General features: G+C 49.1%; 9 protein-coding genes across 9 annotated transcripts; 3 read left to right on the top strand and 6 right to left on the bottom strand.

Moving 5' to 3' along the window:
* Positions 1–16: 16 nt before the first annotated feature.
* Positions 17–763, top strand: BO94DRAFT_582564 (exosome non-catalytic core subunit CSL4; the record flags this gene model as incomplete). The annotated part of the gene is made up of 1 exon (XM_025615482.1): positions 17–763. The coding sequence occupies one exon, from the start codon at positions 17–19 to the stop codon at positions 761–763; it is 747 nt and encodes a 248-aa protein (XP_025470928.1).
* Positions 764–2143: 1380 nt separating this feature from the next.
* BO94DRAFT_459068 (uncharacterized protein) lies at positions 2144–2580 on the bottom strand (the record flags this gene model as incomplete). Its single annotated transcript, XM_025607824.1, has 2 exons — positions 2144–2337; positions 2403–2580. Coding segments are annotated over 2 exons (372 nt in total), but the record flags the coding sequence as incomplete, so codon positions are not given.
* Positions 2581–6241: 3661 nt separating this feature from the next.
* BO94DRAFT_532124 (RNase H1/viroplasmin domain-containing protein) lies at positions 6242–7060 on the bottom strand. Its single transcript, XM_025611061.1, has 2 exons — positions 6667–7060; positions 6242–6611 (listed from the first exon to the last, which is right to left on the bottom strand). Exons 1-2 carry the CDS (start codon positions 6798–6800, stop codon positions 6350–6352), a joined length of 396 nt encoding a protein of 131 aa, XP_025470926.1. The 5' UTR covers positions 6801–7060; the 3' UTR covers positions 6242–6349.
* Positions 7061–8882: 1822 nt separating this feature from the next.
* On the bottom strand, positions 8883–10000 carry BO94DRAFT_612964 (kinase-like protein). Its single transcript, XM_025616694.1, has 3 exons — positions 9705–10000; positions 9288–9640; positions 8883–9223 (listed from the first exon to the last, which is right to left on the bottom strand). Exons 1-3 carry the CDS (start codon positions 9953–9955, stop codon positions 8997–8999), a joined length of 831 nt encoding a protein of 276 aa, XP_025470925.1. The 5' UTR covers positions 9956–10000; the 3' UTR covers positions 8883–8996.
* A 60-nt stretch (positions 10001–10060) lies between these two features.
* Positions 10061–14031, bottom strand: BO94DRAFT_322684 (GTPase RIA1). Its single transcript, XM_025606910.1, has 6 exons — positions 13741–14031; positions 13637–13657; positions 12639–13564; positions 11071–12591; positions 10691–11013; positions 10061–10634 (listed from the first exon to the last, which is right to left on the bottom strand). Exons 1-6 carry the CDS (start codon positions 13801–13803, stop codon positions 10255–10257), a joined length of 3234 nt encoding a protein of 1077 aa, XP_025470924.1. The 5' UTR covers positions 13804–14031; the 3' UTR covers positions 10061–10254.
* BO94DRAFT_322683 (DUF4604 domain-containing protein) lies at positions 14032–14932 on the bottom strand. Its single transcript, XM_025606909.1, has 2 exons — positions 14780–14932; positions 14032–14726 (listed from the first exon to the last, which is right to left on the bottom strand). Exons 1-2 carry the CDS (start codon positions 14808–14810, stop codon positions 14260–14262), a joined length of 498 nt encoding a protein of 165 aa, XP_025470923.1. The 5' UTR covers positions 14811–14932; the 3' UTR covers positions 14032–14259.
* A 229-nt stretch (positions 14933–15161) lies between these two features.
* Positions 15162–17101, top strand: BO94DRAFT_532122 (WD repeat PRP19 family protein). Its single transcript, XM_025611060.1, has 5 exons — positions 15162–15220; positions 15280–15324; positions 15381–15825; positions 15881–16344; positions 16408–17101. The coding sequence occupies exons 1-5, from the start codon at positions 15208–15210 to the stop codon at positions 16869–16871; spliced, it is 1431 nt and encodes a 476-aa protein (XP_025470922.1). The 5' UTR covers positions 15162–15207; the 3' UTR covers positions 16872–17101.
* An 80-nt stretch (positions 17102–17181) lies between these two features.
* Positions 17182–19135, top strand: BO94DRAFT_532121 (putative RING finger domain protein). The gene is made up of 3 exons (XM_025611059.1): positions 17182–17622; positions 17744–18592; positions 18647–19135. Exons 1-3 carry the CDS (start codon positions 17575–17577, stop codon positions 18791–18793), a joined length of 1044 nt encoding a protein of 347 aa, XP_025470921.1. The 5' UTR covers positions 17182–17574; the 3' UTR covers positions 18794–19135.
* BO94DRAFT_510361 (mitochondrial 54S ribosomal protein mL43) lies at positions 18939–19848 on the bottom strand. The gene is made up of 3 exons (XM_025609732.1): positions 19749–19848; positions 19610–19692; positions 18939–19529 (listed from the first exon to the last, which is right to left on the bottom strand). The coding sequence occupies exons 1-3, from the start codon at positions 19785–19787 to the stop codon at positions 19238–19240; spliced, it is 414 nt and encodes a 137-aa protein (XP_025470920.1). The 5' UTR covers positions 19788–19848; the 3' UTR covers positions 18939–19237.
* Positions 19849–19967: the final 119 nt, after the last annotated feature.

Raw genomic sequence — 19967 nt, 5'->3', positions numbered from 1 at the left:
AATCCGCTGTGCTGGAATGACCACTGCCCTTCCAGCTGTGGCCATCCCAGGCCAGCGCCTGGGCTCAATTGCCTCTTATGTCGCAGGCCCTGGTACCCATGTTCAAAATGGCAACATCTACGCTTCAATCGCAGGCCCGCTTGTCATGGACCCGGCGAAGCCCAGCTCCAAAACAAAGTCGGTTTTGACTGTCTCGCGATCCATCCCCAGGAATGTCCCGTCCAGCGCAAATGCCCCAGCAAAATCAACAAGCACAGGAAAACAGAAACTGAGATTCAACACGCTTCCTGCTGTGGACTCGGTCGTGTTGGCGCGGGTGACACGCGTCCAAAAGCGACAGGCCACGGTATCTATCCTTGTCGTGCTTGACGAATCTGCCAGCTCTCAGCCTCTCAACCCTTCTCAAACGCCATCGGATAATGACAACATCGAAGCGATTCTTTCGTCTGCGGCCAACCCAGAGAACCACAGCAGCTCGGACGAACTTCGCTTCCAGGCTCTGATTCGGAAGGAGGATGTGCGCGCCGTTGAGAAAGACCGTGTTGTTATGGACGAGATGTTCCGCGTTGGGGATATCGTGCGCGGAACGGTCATCTCTCTCGGTGATCAAAGCTTCTACTACATTACGACTGCGCGGAATGATCTGGGTGTCGTCATGGCCCGCAGCGACGCTGGTAATATGATGTTCCCTGTGAGCTGGAAGGAAATGAGAGATCCGGTGACTGGAGTTGCGGAACTGAGGAAGGTTGCCCGACCATTCTGATCGATGGATGATCGCCCGGTATTGAAAAAAATAAACCGATCACCATCGTTGTTGTTCTATGCAGCGCCAATTTGCCGCTACGACGGCTTCATCCCTTACAGTCGGCACTCGGGATCCCGGAATGGCTGAGTGGCCGATACTATCTACCCCGGAGGAACCCGATCCTCGCAGCACCGCTATAACGCGGCCCGCTCGGATCTGGCGGAGTCCTGCCCGGGCTATCTGATTACACGCTTGCTGCTGAAGGTTTGGCGCGGAAGCGCGGATCTCTCGGACCGACAAGCGAGCAAATCACGACTTAATGACTGTACATATCTCTAGTAGCAGATGTGCTGCCACACCATTGGCTACATACCATACCTGCAGAACCAGCAGCATAACGAATCTGCGGCTGCCCTCTTGTGAGGTTTTCTGACAGGATCCAAATAAACATATAATCACTCCTGCTGCTCTCCCTTTCCCCTTCTCTCTCTGTGTCAGCAGAGATAAGATTCTCTGGTTACCCTCCTAAGTATCCATGGCTTTGGCCCTCACCATGCTAAGCTGTGTTTGTCAATGGAGGAAAATGGACGTTTACCGCGCGGAGGTCTACTCACCTTTGCGACCCTTGTTAAGGCTCCCCTGTTCTTGATTTATGGATGAGGGGGGTATTTATTACTCGGGCACATCACACTTGTAACTCAATACCCGTATATACGGGTCTTATGGACAATATAATCGCTGATAGAATCCGATGATCATGATCTGAGTGAAAGCCTTTAGATATCCATTGATACTATCCAGTCGTAATACAATCAGACCAGATGATTACCTGATCCGATCAAGTCAGAGTGATTATTTCTGGATTAAACCAGAAATACTAATATCAAAGCACACTCCGTATTCACCGTCGAGTTATTTCTATCATATTTCACCCGGTTTATACGCTTTTTCCACGGATCTATGAGGTGATCAATCAGGGTTATTAGGGATTCATTCATGACTTAACAGAACAGGTTATATTCCGTCTACGTGGTTAATTCGTGGACCTATTTAGTAGAGTTAATTATAAGAGGATGATATTTGATATGATATCTATGTTGAAATAATAGGTCAATCAATTTCCTCTACTAGGAAGTATGAAAGTTTGATCTCTAGTAGATACTATGTAGAGTATGGAAACTACTCACAAGGTCAACAGTCCAGTCCTACTCGAGCCAGAAAAGAAGCAAAGAGGGTGTTGCTATACCTAGCTAACCTATGTGCGAAGCGGAGAGTTTCGTATCGTATCGTCAATGAACGGAGGGGGGGTAGGATCTCTAACAAACAAAGAACCTAACAACACCATACAATCATACATATCCCAGTACCATGTTTCTTACAGCCATTTCTAATAAAAATTCAATCATCATCAAAGTCCGCATAAAGCCACGGATCCTGGAGTAATTCCTTTGCGGTACTTCGTTCATCCAGGTGCCATTTTATCATCCTTTGGACAAACTCAATGAACATTCTTTTGTCCTCGTTATGGATGTTGCGTAATGAATTTTCAAAGGTGAAGTTCAATGGTGCAATAGTAGTGCCTTTGAATTGCCCTATTGAAATCAAGTCAGTGAATGATTTGTTTTGAGACAGATGAGAGATAGATAATCATGCTGACCATCAGATTTGTAAAAGAGATCAGTTCTTGTCCCTTTATCGAGAAGTTCCTTTGGAACAGGGCCTAACAATGCAGAGATAAGGCTAAGATGGTTAAGCTCGGAATATTCGTGGACTTCAAAGGGATCAATGTCTTTGAATAGCTTTTGGTCTTCGGGAAGATCCCATACAGATAATCCAGAAACTGCCTTTACTATCTATACTTCTCTATTGTTCCCAAACCCTAATGCCAAGACACGCTAAGTTATAAATAGAAACTATCGGGAACAACTATGTTCCTGTTAATAACATTTCCAGTAATGAATTCTAATGTTACGTCACGCTGTGTACCGGGTCTAGAAGGTTCGTTGCAAACCAGCCAAACATCAGGGACCAGTTCCTGTCGGATTTGGCAACCTCCCAACATTTCCGTATCATATCTAACTAGAGTCGTGGTATTGCTTATTCTGCTTTACTAAGACGGCAGAGCTCTAGTTACATTATTCTGTCGTAGAGTTGCGACACCTATGACTTTGCTCATCTTCCTATTGGGCCTGTGAGCTGGTGCACCTCCTGGCAGATTGTTGAACTGGATCCTGGCGCTTTGCAGGCTAACATGCATGTGTTGATTAGGCTCCTCGGTGGCATTTCTTGCCTCGAGGGTATGACGTTCAGTCCTTGTAGTGATGACTACCCCTCTCAGTTCCAACACCTCGGCCCATGGGAAGAAACGCCGTCGCACGCCCCCACCCCTGGTTATTACAGTCGTGAACGCTCACCATCCGTGTTTAGCATTTCATCGGACCATGTACTTGAGGGGCGTTCTTCCCCCTCGTACCAACATCCATCCAATCAACTAGGTTTCCAAGATGATGAACCAGGAAACGGAAGAACAAACAATCGACGATCTCCAGGCTGCCTTGTCTACGTAATCGAATGGAAGGTGACTCTGAATAACCGCCTATTGAAGAGAGATACGGAGCAGGACTTAGTTCTAAAGCCCCATTCATACTGGGGAAAGATAAAGGAAGATGCTGAAAAGGCCGTCCGCCGGAAAATCAAACGCCACCAGCGATTCAGGCCAGACGATACTGAGATCATCGTATCCGTGAATGACCGCAGTCAAAATAATCTGATTAAAACTTTCGACAACACTAACATTGATTGGACAGTCATAAAAAAGCAGCTCCTAATGTGGGGTAGACTTTCACATGTACCTGGTAAAAGGGTGCGCCTTCATATCTCCATTAAATATATTATAGACAGTGATGATTATCCATCGAGGAATTTCGAAAAAAGAGGCCCAACATCGGTGACGAAAGGAATGCTTACTGAGAGAGACGCTCGAATTGACGCAGAGGACGTGTCAGGGCAACACACAGTCTGGAGAGATGTGTACAAGAAAATGCGTTGTCCAGGCCCACCCTGTCGCCATGATGGCCAGTATTGCTGGCAAGACCCTTTGGGGAAAAAACATTACAAATTGAAAACCCATCATCTGAGGAGTCTGAGTTCGTCGAGAATGGTGGCGAATTAGAAACACACGAAGACATTCCAGACGATATTCGTCAGCAGTTGTACAGCGAGGAGGAACAACGCCTTGAGAAACAGAAGAAAGGGGGCCAGAACGCACAGGGTGGGACAATGTGGCCGCCAATCAATATTAATGTCCTCCCGTCACAGTCATCTCATCCCTCGCAGATGTACAGTAACGCGTCTCCGAGTGTCAGTTGTGGGCCTATTGATATACCGGGCCCCCTTGACACAGCGATCAATGAGTACACGGCTTGGCAAAAATCCCGTATGAGTCATGATTCTTTCAAGGAACAGATGGATATAGCCCGCAATGTGGCATTGAAGAACTGTCTGGATCTGAGACAGATTCATAAGGATCAGGCCTCGGGGTTTTTCGTCAGCCAAGGCGTGAAAGTTGGTGCTGCTCGCCGATTTGTTAGTGAGATCAAAAGCTGGCTTGAAGAACGTGGGAAAAGAAGAGACTCAGAAGATAGCCTGGACTAATGTTCATATGCCGCCACTTGTACCGTATAAAGTCGTTGGCTTTGCTTCTTCTGATTACATAATTGCTCAACCGCCTTTCCAGCAATGTCAATTAGTTAACTAACTACTCTTCATGGAAAATGATTAGATCATCGGAGACTGCGGATCAATATAATTCCGGAACGACCGTAGTCTCGCTTCACACGTGATAGCGTCCTGATATAACGATTAGTCAATCCCCTTGTGACTGTTCTTATCGTAACCTACCGTCATGGCCCAGCATCGACATCAGTCATCCTTAGAATCTGTGTTGGATTTCTCTCCCACATTTCTTTTAACACCTCAACAAAATCAAAAGGCTCATACACTTTTGCATCTCTTCATTCAGGGTTATGGCCTCAGCCAAAGCGTACAGAGGGGTTACAGGCCCGCAAAACTCATTTTGGAGATGTTTGACCGGGTAATATCCAAAGACACGTTTTTAAGATTCTTCTTTTTATATATTTATGAGAGCCTCAAAGCTACCGGTGAGAATGCTGATAATAATATGACTGCTGCCCTGTCTTACCTTGAGTCATTCGCTGGAGACGGAAGTATGGATCTAAGCAAATTGATGCGTATAAAGAGCGCTCTTGAAAGTTTTGCTGAGTATATTGTCGACAATTTTCTTCTCCCACGTATGATTAGCCCCTGTCCTTTACGATTATCTGCTAATGAGGCCAATTAGTCAGGGCTTCATCAGTTAAAACACTACAAGCAACACCTACAGTATTGTCCTTGAGTCAGACATCTACACAAGTGGGCATGAGACAGCGTGTCTCTGTCTTATGGAAAGCCTGCCTTGTACGTGATCATTATCGGTGCGTGATATCCCGCAAGTTTGATATTGTTGAGGCTAGGAAGCGCAGCGCAGAGGATGGGAATAACTGTAAAGACGATGATGGAAATCTTCTGAGCAGTGAAGCACGGGGTGGATTCCAGTATCTGGAAGTTGCGCACATCCTCCCTCACAGCTTGACAACAATGGCACAGGGAGAGTCAGAGCTGGTGGGTTCATCGCCAACAATTGTCCATTAGCTGCGTACTAACCTTACCAAGAGCGAGTCAAAAACGAATGTGTTCCGTATACTGGATATGTTTGACCCTGGGCTCAGTCACCGTCTTGATGGAGCAAATATCGATAGGTCTGTTAATGCACTTACGCTGACGCTTGAATATCATCGACTATTTGGGGAATTTCAAATCTACTTCGAACCCACAGGGAGGCCACATGAGTATAAGATCGAATCGCTTGAAGACAGTCCCTTCCTGCGCGATCCGCTGTTTCCCGTCACTCGTACTCTGAGCCTTAGCCCCAACCGAACAATCGATCCACCAGATCCCAGACTTCTCCGTGTCCACTGTGCCATTGCACATATTATGAAACTCAGCGGGGCAGCTGAATATATCGAGAAAGTCCTTCGTGACATGGAAGAGGTGGACATTAAAGCTGATGGCTCAACAAATTTAGGTTATATGATGGGTTTACGACTAAACGGTTGGATAAACACTTTGTCAGTGTTTTAAATCACTTACATTTCGCCTGTTGCTGCCTTATATATATTATACTAAACACTACAACACTGAAACACGTGCTAAAACAGGAACAATCCCCAGTTATAGTTCTTCTAGCACTTAGTATCACCACTTACTCCCTTTGATCAGTTCTGGTGCCTTGGCTTGAAACTACGCTACGCTGGTTATTTAACGGAGTAGAAAAATTAATTTCCTGTACAAGGCAGTATACAGTAATAATTGGTTGTTCCCGGTTTCAAAACAGAGCTAACACGACAAAATTCAGTTTCAAATAATGAAACCACAGTCCCAAGATAATAATTTATATAACATTTTTAACTCGCTGTCACACATCACTTGTGACTGAAATTAATTGCGAAGAATCAAGATAAATGCTTGAATAAATGCTCCCACTATTTACTCTTCAAAAATCAACTTCTCGATCATCTTTATAATATCTTCACTTATATCATATTCAGCATTTGCTTGCAAGATATCGAACTTCAGTTTGATATTTGGCGGCCTGAATCCTTGATCTAGCTTTGCTTTTATCTCCCTCCGGTAAACGTCAGCATAGGAATTTTTCCAATCTTCAATAAAAGCTTCTGCCTGGGAATATATTCTAAAGTACTTATGACAAGCACCCGGGAATTGATCAACCTCTGGCTTAGTTTTTCCACTGATTTTATTTGTGAGTAGTTTTCGTTTTCCCATTGAGCACTGGGTCAGCTTACTGATAGTAGGGGTAGATTCCCGGGTTTCTACTGTTAGCAACTGCGTAAAAGCCTTCCTTCCCTAGTAATGATGTAGTTTCTCCGGCCCCTTCCTTGATTACTAGTTTAGGCTGCTTGACTCCATTTTTCTCCATGAAAACTTGTGCTTTTAGAAGATCATCAAAGACCTCATGGTTTGACCTGCATCCAGTCACACGAGGGTGTACATCGCCCCTGTAGAAATTATTAAGCAAGTTCCCCCTATGATGTGCGGACAGATATACCACAATGAGAATATTGTCAGCTCATCAATTCGTCCAGTAAGAACAATATAATATTCATTGTTCTTATATGATATTGCCTTGCAAAGCATGAAATATGAGTAGAGTGCAAATTCCTCTGAAAACGGCTCGTTCAATCTTTCCAGTGATTACTCTGTTTCAGGCGTGTTTTCCTCTGCTGTTTGATACTTTATCTACAGAAAATGCGCCCTCGTGTTATGCTGCATCGTTGACTATATACTGTTATGTGGAACGCAAGGCTTAGCCTCATCGGGCAGATGTTGGGCAGAGCAGCGCAGCCACATGCGTCACTCATACGATATTCGTAGCTTTTTATCGCCCATCACCCATTAAATCATATTAAGAGGGAGAATTTATCTCTTTGCTATATGTAAAGCAAAGCCTGCCAGAAGGATATAAGTATGTACTGCTGTTGCGTGAATGTCTTTCAAGGGAAAATTACGGCCGCCCTGGTCGAATGCGGTTTGGCTTAATATTATCATCGTTAGTTAACGTTAACTGACTACTTTAACTAAACCAAGTCCTTGGCGGGAGTGGTAATGACTAAGCAATGTGTCCGATTCTCCGTACTGCCTTCTTTACTATATAGACATAATGGTCTAGAATCAGGCAAGACCTCACTAATGCGGGAAGTATAGAGGAAGATGTCTAGACATAGTTCATAAGTATTAAGATGAAGTATAAATAAATCGGAAGCTAATGAACAAAAATGTGATATGGCATATACACGGATTAGCTATTCTCCAGTTCCGTTCTATAACTAGCTTAGCGTAGTTTCGTCTGGGCCCCAGGAAACGATCAGAGAAAGAAGTAGCGACACTGCCGGAAGGACTATCGGATGAATTCACTACATGATAGACGCTATGGCTCTTCTATTGTCAGACCTGCGTGCCTGAAATGCCCTCTAGCACTCTGTTCTTTGGCACCGACCTTGTCCACACACCATTCAAGAAAGGAAGCAAAACCCTGGTCGCGATTATCTTCATATATCTGCCAATGTTGTCGGATGAATCCTTTTAGCTCGGCAAAGAACTCTTCAATTGGATTCAGATCTGGCGAATATGGTGATAAATATATCAGTTTAACGCCCACTTTCAAACACATATCCTGTATCCGTCCAGACCGATGAATAGAGGCATTATCCATGACGATAATTGACTTAGCGGCCGGGTATGGTTGGCAATGCTGGAGAAGTTCCTCAATAAAATCCCCAAACCACAAGCCATCAGTGAAGCCCTGGAACACAAGAGAAAGAAGAATACCATCTTGGGTGTACGCTGGAAGTATCTGGTACCGCTGATCGCGATGGAATTTTGATACCTGGACTGGGGTTATACCGAGGGGCGACCAGCCTGTTCTCCGAAAGCCTATCCGTTTATCACATCCAGATTCGTCAACGAATATAAGCTGATACGATCGGAATTCCGCAATATCGTGGAAATATTCATCACGTAAATCGGAATTTCGTTCTTTTGCTTTTTGTCGCGCTATCTTTTTCGATCATCCTTTACGATGAAGCGCATTGCTAATAGTAGAAGTTGAGACATGCAGGCTGAATTCGTCTAGCAAAAAAACCTGCATTTTGTGGAGATATAGACCAGGCTTTTCCAGTAAGTGGTCACAAAGGGCGTCCATCATCACCGTTGTAAGACGCCGTGGACGTCCACTTTTGACCGGTGGTGCTCTGACACTGCCGAAGATGCGAAGATTAGAGCGAATAGCAATGATTGTAGGCTTGCTGCAGTCGGTATTTGCAGCCATTTGGGACAAAGAGAGCTCTCCATCGACGATCATATCATGGATAAGGTCAAGCGTAGATTGGGGTAAGTTAGGTGCCATCGGTCATGATCGTAGGACAGGCAGTTCCTGCGAGATGATGGCGGAGGCATTGAGGCCGGGAGAGGAAATTGCGGGGTGGTACCTGGGGCGAAAGCCTAACGCGTAATAAACAGGGCCCAGAGGCTTGGCTAAGATGAATACGATACGTTACAATATCTTGGACCAGGATATTCCGGATCTGTTCTAGGAATGGCTTAGCGTATCTTGGCATTAGGGTTTGGGAATCAATAGAAAAGTATAGGTGGTAAAGGCGGTTTCTGGATTATCTGTAATCCCAAAAAAGTTTTCAGAGACGCCAAAGTTATTTCGAGCGAGATAGATCGTGCGGCCATCTGAGCAATTCTTCTGTGGCAGAGGATGTTCATATTCATTTCGAGCAGATTCCTCTAGAAGAGATGGATCTTCAATTCGGACCATGATATTGGCTGGTTTGAGATCTAGAATCCAACTAGTTTAGCAATTTTGATTCAGAAAATTCCAAATCAGGAATCACAGACGAACCAGTATGAATAACCTGACACTCAGAATGGAGATAACCCAGTCCATGAAGGATCATTTGAAGTAACATCTTCAGTAAACCAGAAGGTATCACATTACCCATAAACCTTCTACGAAATAGCCAGAGCGGCTCTCGCAAGGGTTCAAAAACAACACAAGTATGTCTTGTTGATCCAGCAAGCTCTAGACTGAATGAATCCAGAGGATATCTAATAAGGCACCACCCCTTATGCTGGGGATTCACTTCCGAGATATGTTTCATAATATCCAGTTCAGCTTGAGCAGCATTCTCTCGAGAATAATGAACACTAGCATTAATCTTGAGAGCAACATATTTCTCTCTAAGCCAGCGCCATCTATGCCAAGGGTCAGCAGACGCTAGAGAACGTGGGGAGTATGTATGTCTGTGGGAGAACAAACTGGTTCAGATCCCGAGCAAGCCAGGTAGTCGAGTTAGTACCATGCCCGAGTTTGGTTGCAAGCTGGTATCGATTGTTGAGAACCTCCCCTAAGCGCGCGGGATAGAATCGCGCAGGGTCGTAGTATGGTATGCGTTCCTCTTCGGTAGCTTCGTTCACGGGGAGTTGGGGAGCGATTGCTGTTGACAGTGGCCAGGGGCGGTGTTTAAGTGCCCGGACTGGGGAGATGGCTCGAGATAGGAAAGTTGCCATACCGTTTCATGGGAGGGGATATCAAGGAGCGGATGGAACAAGAACAGGGGGGGGGGGGGGGTGGAAGAGAATTGAAGGCGTTGTATTTGTAGTATGCAATAGCGGAGGTTGACGCGTGGTGGAAGGGATGTTCCGCCCAACAGTCCGGTGGAATACAGAGAAAGCACGGCGAATCACTGTTAGTGTGCTTAAATGAAAGTAGTCTACATATGCAACATAAACATAAACATAAACATAAACATAACCATAAACATCAATGTCCAGTTCATTGTTTTATCCTCCCACAGTCATTTCCATTCCTACTTCTTCAACGTCTTCTGCTTCTCCGCATCAATCAACTTCCGTCCCTGCACCACCAACCCCTTCCTCCTCCTCACCGCATCCATATACCTCTTCGCGACGTTCTCGCGATCCGCCAACTCGCCCAAATCCTCCAACTCCTCTTCCGTAGCCGGCACCCAGAATGGATCCTCGTCTAGGGCCTCAAAGCCCGCGAAGATAAGTTGCGGTTGTGCCGCACCGGACGTCCGTTTCCGGATTTCTTCGGCGAAGCCGAACGATTCGGCTACGGGGAGGAGAGCAAGGATGGTGAAGAAGGGGGTGCCTTCTTTCATGATTTCGGAGAGAATGCGTCCGCGGCGACGGGTGATGACACCGTATACGCGGCCGAGGACTTCGGCTGTGGGGTGGGTTAGTTCTGCTTTTGAAGGGTGCAGGTGTGGGGGGAGGACGTACTGGAGGCTTGGATTTCACAGCTGTACATGGCGAGCATGATTCGAGGACTCCAGTCTAGGAAGCCTTGCGAGATGCTGTCACGGACTAGTCGGATGGCTTCGCCGGTTAGACGGCCGAGATCGAGGTCTTCGTCATTGGCGTTGACGGAGAGGTCTTCTAGGAAGACGGCCACGCCTTGCATTGGTTCCTGGCAGAGTGGTCCCTGACCGGTGGCCAATTGGAAGGCGTGTGCGATCTTGTCGCAGAAGTCGCGGACGAAGAGGGCTTCACGACTGCTGGTGTCAGCGTTGACGGTGGGTTGTTGCTTGGGATCGTCGAGGAGGCTGGCTGGAATTAGCAGCTGAAAGGTTATTAGGGGTGTTGGGGTGGTGATGGCTTACAATTTCTCGCACGTGTTGACCTCTGTCGCGTCGACGAGGATGTTAGGGCCAATACGTCGGGGTCCGAAGGCGGTGATTCGGTCGACGACATCCTTCCAGATTCCCTTGTCATCGGTGACTTCTTGATTGAAAATCTTGGTGAGTTCTTGCCTGAAGTCTTTCAGGGAGAGCGATGTCGCTTCGCGGGCCTCATCCGTAGCATCTGTGGCATCGCTCTCAGTGGTTACGGCGGTTGCCTCTTCGCTGGACTGGGTTTCCGCCGCTGTGTGCTTTTCGGTTTGGATACGCTTGATGGTTCCCACGTGCTTGGAGAAGAACTCCGTAACGGCTGAGGGAAGCGGTACCACGCGAAGTCGCATGGTCAACTGCTTCGATGGAGAAACGGTCAGGATGCCTCCTCTGCCTAGCTCGGGGTTCTTGGCAGGCGCCATCTCTGGGGCGCTAGTGATGGTTTCCCGGTATGGCACGATGGTCTGACCGGTTTGGATTTCACATTTGGCGAAGCGCTCGCGGAGATCCTTGATGCAGCGTTCGAGATGCAATTCACCGGCGGTCAGGATGACGTGCTCGCCACTGGGGAGGACTTCGTATTGCGCGCAAGGGTCACTTTGCTCGAGGAGGCGGAGACCAGTGACCATCTTGTTCAGGTCAGCTGGATTCGCCGGCTCCAGGGCGACTCTAACAATGGGCGGTGTGTTGAGTGAGACACCGGCCAAGTTGATGCTGCCTTCAAGCTGCGAGGATAGGGTTCCCGTCTTGAGGACGTGGCCTGCGAGACCGCCAATGCCGAAGACAACACCGGCAGGTACCGACTGGAGAGGCTCCAAACTCCTGCCCATGAGCAGGTACAGATCGGTGACTGTCACCTTTCGAGGTTCGGGGCTGGCGTGCGGGTTCTCTGGCGAGAACTTGGGCGCGAGAACGTACACAGAATCTCCCACTGAGAGCGTTCCAGAGTAAAGACGTGCAAATCCGACGAGATGTTCGGGATCTTCGTTCTCCTCGTCATCAGCCGCCTGGTTGTCGGATAGGGAAGTCCGTTCGAAGGCAGATGTTATGCGAGAGAAGTCATCTGCCTGGTCACCGTTGGCTTCCGCCTGCATCTTGGCAATCTCTTCTCGCTTCTTGCGAGCAATCTCCCGGGCTTCGTCGGCCGACATGGTGGCACCGGATCGCTTCTTGCTCGACACCAGCTCGCTCTCCGGAATAGACATCATCTTGCTGACGTAGGCGATGACGGGCTCATCCTTCTGGGTCTTGAAGTTGACCATGGCATCTTTCACCTTCTGATCAACGAATTGAGCACCAGGGGATTCTTCAATCAATGATGGCAACCGAGTTGCTTGAGCTGCGCGTGGGCTGGGAAGATATTCAATAACGGACACCAGCACGGCAGTCGACAAAGGCAGCCACATTGAGAATAGAGTGGTCAAAATATTCCTGGCATCGCGCGAGCGTAGGATATAGGCCGGGATGTTGACATTCAGGGACCTGGTGATCTTTTCCAACAAAGCCGGGTCGCTGTCGCATGTTAGCAAGTGAAGATAGCAATCCAAAATTCAACATACCCCTTTCCTGTGCCTGCGCCAGTCGTGGCCTCGTATGCCGCCCAGATACTGTCCAATACAAGCTGGACGAACATGGGCTTCAAAGCACGGCCTTTCAGGTGCTTCTGACCCAGAACTCGTTTTGTCTTGGGATCAAGATAGTAATCTCCCCAGAGAACCTTCTCGAGGATAGCGCGCTTAATCCCGAGCTTTCTTTCGTAAATCACCGCAAACTGACGGATAGTAAAAGCCCAGCCATCGACAGCACTGCAGAAGATAACGTTGTTCTTCTCCGGGGCAAAGTAAAGGTCCTCATCGTCTCGTTCCTCGTACTCGGCTGTAGGCTCGTCATCTTGCTCCTGCTTCTTCGAACGGTCCTTGTCACGAGCAGCCGATTCATTGGCACGCTCTTCCATGCGCTCTCGCCACTGAAGGTCCTCCTCCATCCGTTCACCCTGGTAGAAACTACCGATGACAGCATTGACCTGCTCTAGCAGCTTGCTCATATGCGAGTAAGCCTCGCTAGGGCTCATCTTCAGCTCAGTGACCAGTCTATCAATCTTGTTGATGACCAGAATGGGCTTCAATTGCTCCACCCAGGTTTGACGCAGTACCGTGACTGTTTGACTGCAGACACCTTCCACGGCATCAACGAGCACCACAGCACCATCGCAAAGACGCGATGCGGTCGACACCTCACTGCTGAAATCAATATGACCAGGAGAGTCGATCAGGTTGATCAGATACTCCTTAGGCACTGGCGCAGCGTCGGGAGCAGGACGACGCATCATGGAGAAGAAGAGAGAAATAGCAGAAGACTCCATCGTAATTCCTCGAAGCTGCTCATCGGGACGTGAGTCCAGGTAGCGGATCTTACCCGCCAGCTTGGGTGAGATGATGCCATTGGTGGCGATCAAACTATCCGTCAAGGATGTTTTACCGTGATCCTAAAGGTATGTGAGCAAGGGAATTGTCGGGGAGCACCAGTCAGCTTAGCTAGACCTATAGAAAGTACATACAACGTGGGCAAGAATGCAAATCTGGGATTGTAGTTAGCCTTGGCCGTCAAAGAAAAGTGGACGGCGGGCATCCGCCATGAAAGTGGGATGGAGGGGTAACTTGCATTCCGTATGTCATCGGGCTGCCGTTGCAGACGGACAAGATCATCCACATTGACGACGGGCATTTTGAGAGATGTCCGGTGCTGCCACACAGCTCCCAGGGTCCACGAAAAGCCAGGCCGGAAAGTTGCTCTTTTGTTGGTTTCCCGTGCCGCGTGCTGCGGATAATACGATGAAAAACTCGTCGTCGGGAAATGTCAAGCTCGAAGAAACCTGAGCCTTCGGATCCGGAGAACGAGATTCACACCAACCCAGATCGACCAGAAGCGATGGCAAAGGTGAAGATTTTATTACATGATTTCTGGAGGCTGAATTTCGTGATTATTAATGGCTGCGCTTTATGACTACCAAGTTCCGGGTATCATAGTCGACCATGTCATCATTCTCTTGTATCATCCGAACTGACAAGGCAACTACCCAATTTTGAAGAATAATCTAAGTTGGAGAGGTCATACAGAATCCCTCTGTGGCGATGATAGGGTATAGTGCTAGTATAGTGTGGATTGACTCAAATCCTGTCATTATGAGTCATCAAACGATAGCTTGATCTTCTTCTTCTTGGTCTTCGGTTTTGATTTCCGCGTATCTGACTCTTTCTTTTCTGTCTCTTCGGGCTCTTCAGTAGGATTCTCTTCTCCGACCACCTTGCCTTGTTTTCTTTTCCGTGGCCCTCCTATTTCTGCCACGTTCTGTTTCGAGATTGGCGCCTCTGCCTCGGTATTCGTATTCGCTTTACCTTCTTCGCCAGTCCCAGACTTTTCTAGACCCTTTTTGAAATTCTCGTCTTCCTTATTATCGTCCCCACGGACTAATGCTTCATATTCTTCCTTGGAGATAATCTCGTTGCTCTCCTCATCCACGTAGGTAGGACCGTCGTCGTCATTATCATCCCTGGGTTTCCGTGGCCGGGCAATGGGTCTCTCGAGGCGACCAGAAGTGTTTCCGTATTGATTCTTGAGCCTCTGCAGGAAAGCAGGTTCCTTAGCATCTAGGCGATGCATTAGTTCCAGGTCCATCAGAGGCGAACACGGAGTAACGTACCGTATGCGAGGTCTTTTGATTTGAATGACATAGCTGGATGAGCCGCGGTGTGACTGTCAGCCTATCTATTCTCAAATACAGTCAAGAAAATAGGAAGAACTGGTGTTACAGCAGCTCCGAACAAAGGAGACGTGGGTTGTATAAAATGGCGCTCCTTGATAGATTAGAGAGCTTCATTCACAATGCATTAGGAGAGGATAATCCTGCCGGTCAAAGACAGGCTGGATGGATAACAGGCGTAACTCCCGTAAGCCAGTGATGATGACATAGGATGGATGGCTGCTATAGAAGAGGTTGGCTGGCCGCCAAGCCATCCGCACTTTGCGGTGCGGCTAATCCTGAACGGGCGAGGTCGAAAAGTCCAGAGGAGCCGCAAGCTTCGCGTCGAAACAACCTCCTCCCCCATCAACCAACTCACTTCAGATACCATGCTTTGCGCAAGTAAGTGCTGTAATGGAACGGTCGTGCCGTCTCAATTACTGACGATGAATGTCTAACAGTCTCGGGAGAGGCACCGCAAGTGCCCGTCGTCTCGCCCAAGAGCGGTATGTTATCACCTCCAAAGCACCGAAGCGGAGTAATGAGTCTAATGCCCGCCTAGGGAGCGTTTTTGAAAAGCGCCTCATCGAAGCCTACATCTCCGAGAATGGAAAGGATCCCGTGAACGGAGAAGAGCTCTCTACAGAAGACCTCATTGAGGTCAAGTCTCAGCGTGTCGTTCGGCCCAGACCCCCCACCCTCACATCGATCCCTTCGTTGCTCAGTGTTTTCCAAGAAGAATGGGATGCTCTGGCTCTCGAGACCTACACATTGCGACAGACCCTGGCACAAACACGACAGGAACTGAGCTCCGCACTCTACCAGCACGATGCCGCCGTTCGGGTGATTGCTCGTTTGACAAAGGAGAGAGATGAGGCCCGCGATGCGCTATCCAAGGTTACCGTCGGTGCCAGGAGTGCCGCTGCTGCTTCTGGTGAGGCCATGCAAGTTGATGCGACCGGCCTTCCTGAGGCAGTGCTGGCACGCGTTGAGAGCACACAGGCATCGTAAGTTGCCCCAACAGATCCAATTTCCGTCTTTGGCCTTTCTAAAGATATATAGCCTGTCAAAGACACGTCGCAAGCGTCCTGTTCCGGAAGGTTGGGCTACGAGCGAAGCCATTTCCACATACAAGCCTACGGAGAGCTCCCAGGCTCTTTACCCCGGCAGCAAGGCATTGTCTGTCAACTCGACCGGAGAGCTGGCACTGATCGGTGGGGCGGACGGAGCTGTTGGTATCTATTCGATCTCCCAGAAGCAGGTTATCCAGAACTTGCAGGCAAACGGGCCTGTCACCGATGCCGTTTGGGCGGGCGAGAAGGCTATCGTGGCCTCGTCTACCGGCTCTGTCAAGGTCTTTGAGAACGGCAATGAAGTCGCAAATTTTAACTCCCATGCTGGAGCTGCAACGGCGCTTGCCGTGCATGCCACTGGCGACATTGTCGCCTCAGTTGGCGCTGACAAGAGTTATGTTCTCTATGACCTGACCACGAACTCGGTCATCACTCAAATCTTCAGCGACGCATGTAAGCAGCCCCTACAATGGAACATATGTTGGGACTTCTCTAACGTTTGCCTCTCTCCTTTAGCTCTTCTTTCTGTTCAGATTCACCCTGATGGTCACCTGGTTGCTGCTGGTGGCGTGGACGGACAAATCAAGATCTTCGACATTAAGACTGGCGCGTCGGCCGCCAGCTTTGCGATGTCCGGCCCTGTGAAGTCCCTGTTCTTCTCCGAGAACGGTGTATTCCTGGCCGCTGTCATCGAAAAGTCGACCACCGTGTCCATCTGGGATCTACGCAGTGCGCAGGAGACCAAGGTTCTGGAGACGGGCGGCCCGGTCGACTCTATCAATTGGGATTACACTGGACAGTTCCTCCTTACAGCCGGCCCTAGTGGCTTGACGGTGCACCAGTATGCCAAGGCATCCAAATCGTGGACGGAGCCCTTGCGCAGCGCGGTGCCCGCGGTTGCGGCGGCTTGGGGCTCTGCCAGCCAGTCTATAGTGGCGTTGAATCGCGAGGGAGGCGTGACGGAGCTGACGGCGCAGTAATAATGATTGATACCTTTTAAAAAATCCCTCCCATTTGTGGTTCTGTACTTCTAGCTGTCTGTGCTACTTTTAAATATTTGTCAACGGCGTCTTTTCGTTTCGGGTCAGACCAACAAATGGAGAATAAAAGATGAATCCAGATTAGAGCAACCGGGGATTTACCACAGAATAACCGGGATCTGAGTTGTCACTGTATCTGTCACCGGACCTGGTGTGACAATTCACACACCAAGTGGTTGGTCAACCGCCACGGGTTCATTTCGGTTTCACGGTACAAGTATATTTATTTTCTCCCTCCGCCTGAGCTGCGCACCGCCTGACCCAGCGTTGCCACGGCCATCCTGGAACGACGGGGAAAACAGAAATCGTACTTAATAATAACGACTAACGAAGCCCTTTGGCAAGAGCCCGTGAGACATTTGCATGGTGACCAGCTGGACAAATAACGGCGCCAGGAGCCACCGGAGACAGACAGACATGCCACTCCACCGCAGGGCCTCGGACCCAGACCACTTTGTGAACAGTACTACTAAGCATGGCCTCCACCAACCGCAACTGAGGCCTAACTTCGGCTGTTAATCACTCCCTCGCCCTCCTACCAACAAATCGCCCGCCCTTGTCTTCTTCCTCCTTTCACAACCTCCCCTCTTTCCTCCTTCCTCCTCCCACCTGTCTCCTCGCTATACGGCTTGCATCTCCGGCCATGAGCGACGACTCCGGTGTCCTCTTCGTGGGTTCTCGCCCCAGAAAGGTTTGTCTCAATCCTCCGTCCCACTCCCCCGAATCCCTCAGAGAGGCGGGGTATATATATATATATAATCATGGCATGTCGGGGACTGTAGGTCTCACTAACTCACAATTCCAACTGTTAGAGAACTCATCGTGAAATGTCCGAAACATCATCCGAGCGCGCATTTGCTGGACCTTCATCCTCTTCAAGAACTCCTGGATCGTCGTTGCCACCGCTTCGGAGGTACCCGGGCGATGGCCTCGATTTCCGTCGGCCGGTTACATCGGCCTCACCGCAGATAGATGAAGTGATTGATTTGACCAACGAACCGGATACCCCCGAACAAACTGCCCGCCATCAACCTCCTTTTCCAGCGGAGATTTCTCGCCGTCCACGTCCACGTCCACGTCCACGTCCACCACGGTTTCCCAGGGACATCCTGACGGAGGTGGTGGATCTAGAGGAAGAGCCCGATAACGGCAATCATCAAGATCATCCGGATAGCCCAGAAGTTCAATTCGTCGGAGCAACGGTTTTGCGGCCACAATTACCGCCCCTAGAACGACAGCCACCGCTTCTCCCCTATAATCGGATGCCCACGCCAATGTGGCGCGATGTAGTACTCCCTCCAACTCCACCTCGTCAGCCGGGACGGTTTGATTACCGGCCGTTCACCCTTATGCGTATTCGAGATGACTTTCCTCGTCTGAGTGAAATGGAGTCCTTCTGGATCGGCAACGGCCGCGCGGGCGCTGTCGACCTAACAATTAACCTGGATGTGGATGGGCCTTTAGGCCTGGACTATCAGCTTACGGGCGTGTCGCCAGAAAGAGCGCCTGGAAACTCCTACAAGCCCCCTAGTCCGCCACCCGAGGGCTTCACCAGGAACATCGAAGAGGACGATGTTGTTATATGCCCCAACTGTGAGATGGAGCTGGGCATGGGTGACGAGGTCAAGCAGCAGATCTGGGTAGTGAAGCAATGCGGACATGTATGTGGTTTCCTGTTAAAGCGTATCCTATGCTTTTCTGACCCCCAATCCCAGGTTTATTGTGGCGAATGTGCCTCTAATAGATCGCTCTCCAAGGCGAAGAAAACCACATCGAAGACGAAGGCTTTCTCTAAATGTCAGGTGATTGGGTGTCATAAGCCCGTGAGCTCACCTAGGTCGATGTTCCAAATCTACCTCTAATGGTCGATGCATATTATTCCGGGAGTTCATATATTAATCGCATGGCGATGGTGGCGCAAGGGCGGGGGCCTTCTTTTAAACCCACTCGGGATCTTCACGATAAGCTATTTTCGATATACCCTCATTGCATTGTTTCGGTTGGTTTGGATTTTTGGCCGGGGTTTATTTCTATATGTTATAGCATAGAGTGTTTTGGGTATAAGGTGCAATGCTTTCGGCGGCCCATGTGAATAATGAAAACTGTTTGCCAGCAGACGATGGCGCTCCACATCATGGGATATCAAATGAAGACATTCTGTACATATGATACATATAATTTAACCAAAGACAGAGTCGGGTTCGCAAAAGAAGTACACAAAGAGATGAAGTAGCCCATAATACATCGAATAGGAAATGTTCTGACCAGAAAATAACACCACCGTATGATCGCACCAAACCCCTGCTTTACACCGACTTGAGGCCTCCGTGGTACGGGGACCAGATGCCTCTGACACTCTCGTTGAGACTCGTCACAGGCTTCTTGGTGCGCTTCAGCTTCTCTCCGCTGGCCTCCTTCAACAAGACGGCCTTCTTGAATATTTGCTCAGGCTCAAGGTTCCTGACACAAACCGCCTTCTCCCGTCCATTGATATAGTGTCCCTTGATGACGGGGTGCTTGTGCGGCCGCGGCGAGACCCGAATCTCGATCTGAGGGTTTGCTTTCGCGAAGGCAGGAAGGTGGTGTTTCAGGTACGCCCTATCCCAACACAAACATTAGCACTATCCCACACAAACCTCATCTCTCAGCGTAGGGGAAGAAAAGGAACATAAACATACACCATTCCCCGCGAGCTACCAGCCCAGTCACAGTAGTGGAAATCCAACCGCTTGCATTGGAGGATAAAGGCACCGACGCCGTTCTGAATATATGAGGTCAGTGTGAGAAGCACGACACATTGAACACCCAGAAACGTACTCTGGCGGCCGTGACCGTGCGGATCCCTTGCACAGGCATTGCTGGAGTCTTGTATGCTTGTTCCTTGCGGAGGCGTCAAACCACTTCAACAATCTTGAGGGACAACTTCGGGGACTTTTCAGCGCCGGCCCCGATACGGACTGTCATTGGGTGCCGCGGCAAGCTCGGCTACGGCGACTAGCGGTTCCCGATCCAGCAGCCAAGAGCCAGCACCTGACG

Source organism: Aspergillus sclerotioniger (genome assembly GCF_003184525.1).
Source record: "Aspergillus sclerotioniger CBS 115572 chromosome Unknown BO94scaffold_5, whole genome shotgun sequence".
NCBI lineage: Eukaryota > Fungi > Ascomycota > Eurotiomycetes > Eurotiales > Aspergillaceae > Aspergillus > Aspergillus sclerotioniger.
This window is presented reverse-complemented; position numbering and strand designations above follow the sequence as displayed.

Excerpts from the sequence above, each read along its gene's own strand:
- BO94DRAFT_510361 (XM_025609732.1), bottom strand. The coding sequence starts at position 19,787 with ATGCCTGTGCAAGGGATCCGCACGGTCACGGCCGCCAGA. Across the intron at positions 19,693-19,748 it reads GCACGGTCACGGCCGCCAGA|AACGGCGTCGGTGCCTTTAT; the intron begins GTACGTTTCTGG and ends TCATATATTCAG. Across the intron at positions 19,530-19,609 it reads GGTAGCTCGCGGGGAATGGT|GGCGTACCTGAAACACCACC; the intron begins GTATGTTTATGT and ends GTGTTGGGATAG.
- BO94DRAFT_532122 (XM_025611060.1), top strand. Across the intron at positions 15,826-15,880 it reads GTTGAGAGCACACAGGCATC|CCTGTCAAAGACACGTCGCA; the intron begins GTAAGTTGCCCC and ends AAAGATATATAG. Across the intron at positions 16,345-16,407 it reads TCAAATCTTCAGCGACGCAT|CTCTTCTTTCTGTTCAGATT; the intron begins GTAAGCAGCCCC and ends TCTCTCCTTTAG.
- BO94DRAFT_532124 (XM_025611061.1), bottom strand. The coding sequence starts at position 6,800 with ATGGAGAAAAATGGAGTCAAGCAGCCTAAACTAGTAATCAAGGAAGGG. Across the intron at positions 6,612-6,666 it reads GGAATCTACCCCTACTATCA|TGGAAAAACTAAGCCAGAGG; the intron begins GTAAGCTGACCC and ends AAATAAAATCAG.
- BO94DRAFT_532121 (XM_025611059.1), top strand. The coding sequence starts at position 17,575 with ATGAGCGACGACTCCGGTGTCCTCTTCGTGGGTTCTCGCCCCAGAAAG. Across the intron at positions 17,623-17,743 it reads TGGGTTCTCGCCCCAGAAAG|AGAACTCATCGTGAAATGTC; the intron begins GTTTGTCTCAAT and ends TCCAACTGTTAG. Across the intron at positions 18,593-18,646 it reads TAGTGAAGCAATGCGGACAT|GTTTATTGTGGCGAATGTGC; the intron begins GTATGTGGTTTC and ends CCCCAATCCCAG.
- BO94DRAFT_322684 (XM_025606910.1), bottom strand. The coding sequence starts at position 13,803 with ATGCCCGTCGTCAATGTGGATGATCTTGTCCGTCTGCAACGGCAGCCC. Across the intron at positions 12,592-12,638 it reads GGCGCAGGCACAGGAAAGGG|CGACCCGGCTTTGTTGGAAA; the intron begins GTATGTTGAATT and ends AACATGCGACAG. Across the intron at positions 10,635-10,690 it reads CTGTGAAATCCAAGCCTCCA|CCGAAGTCCTCGGCCGCGTA; the intron begins GTACGTCCTCCC and ends CCCACCCCACAG.
- BO94DRAFT_612964 (XM_025616694.1), bottom strand. The coding sequence starts at position 9,955 with ATGGCAACTTTCCTATCTCGAGCCATCTCCCCAGTCCGGGCACTTAAA. Across the intron at positions 9,641-9,704 it reads CTTGCTCGGGATCTGAACCA|ATGGCGCTGGCTTAGAGAGA; the intron begins GTTTGTTCTCCC and ends CCCTTGGCATAG. Across the intron at positions 9,224-9,287 it reads GTGTCAGGTTATTCATACTG|ATCTCAAACCAGCCAATATC; the intron begins GTTCGTCTGTGA and ends GTTGGATTCTAG.
- BO94DRAFT_322683 (XM_025606909.1), bottom strand. The coding sequence starts at position 14,810 with ATGTCATTCAAATCAAAAGACCTCGCATACG. Across the intron at positions 14,727-14,779 it reads ATCAAAAGACCTCGCATACG|ATGCTAAGGAACCTGCTTTC; the intron begins GTACGTTACTCC and ends TGCATCGCCTAG.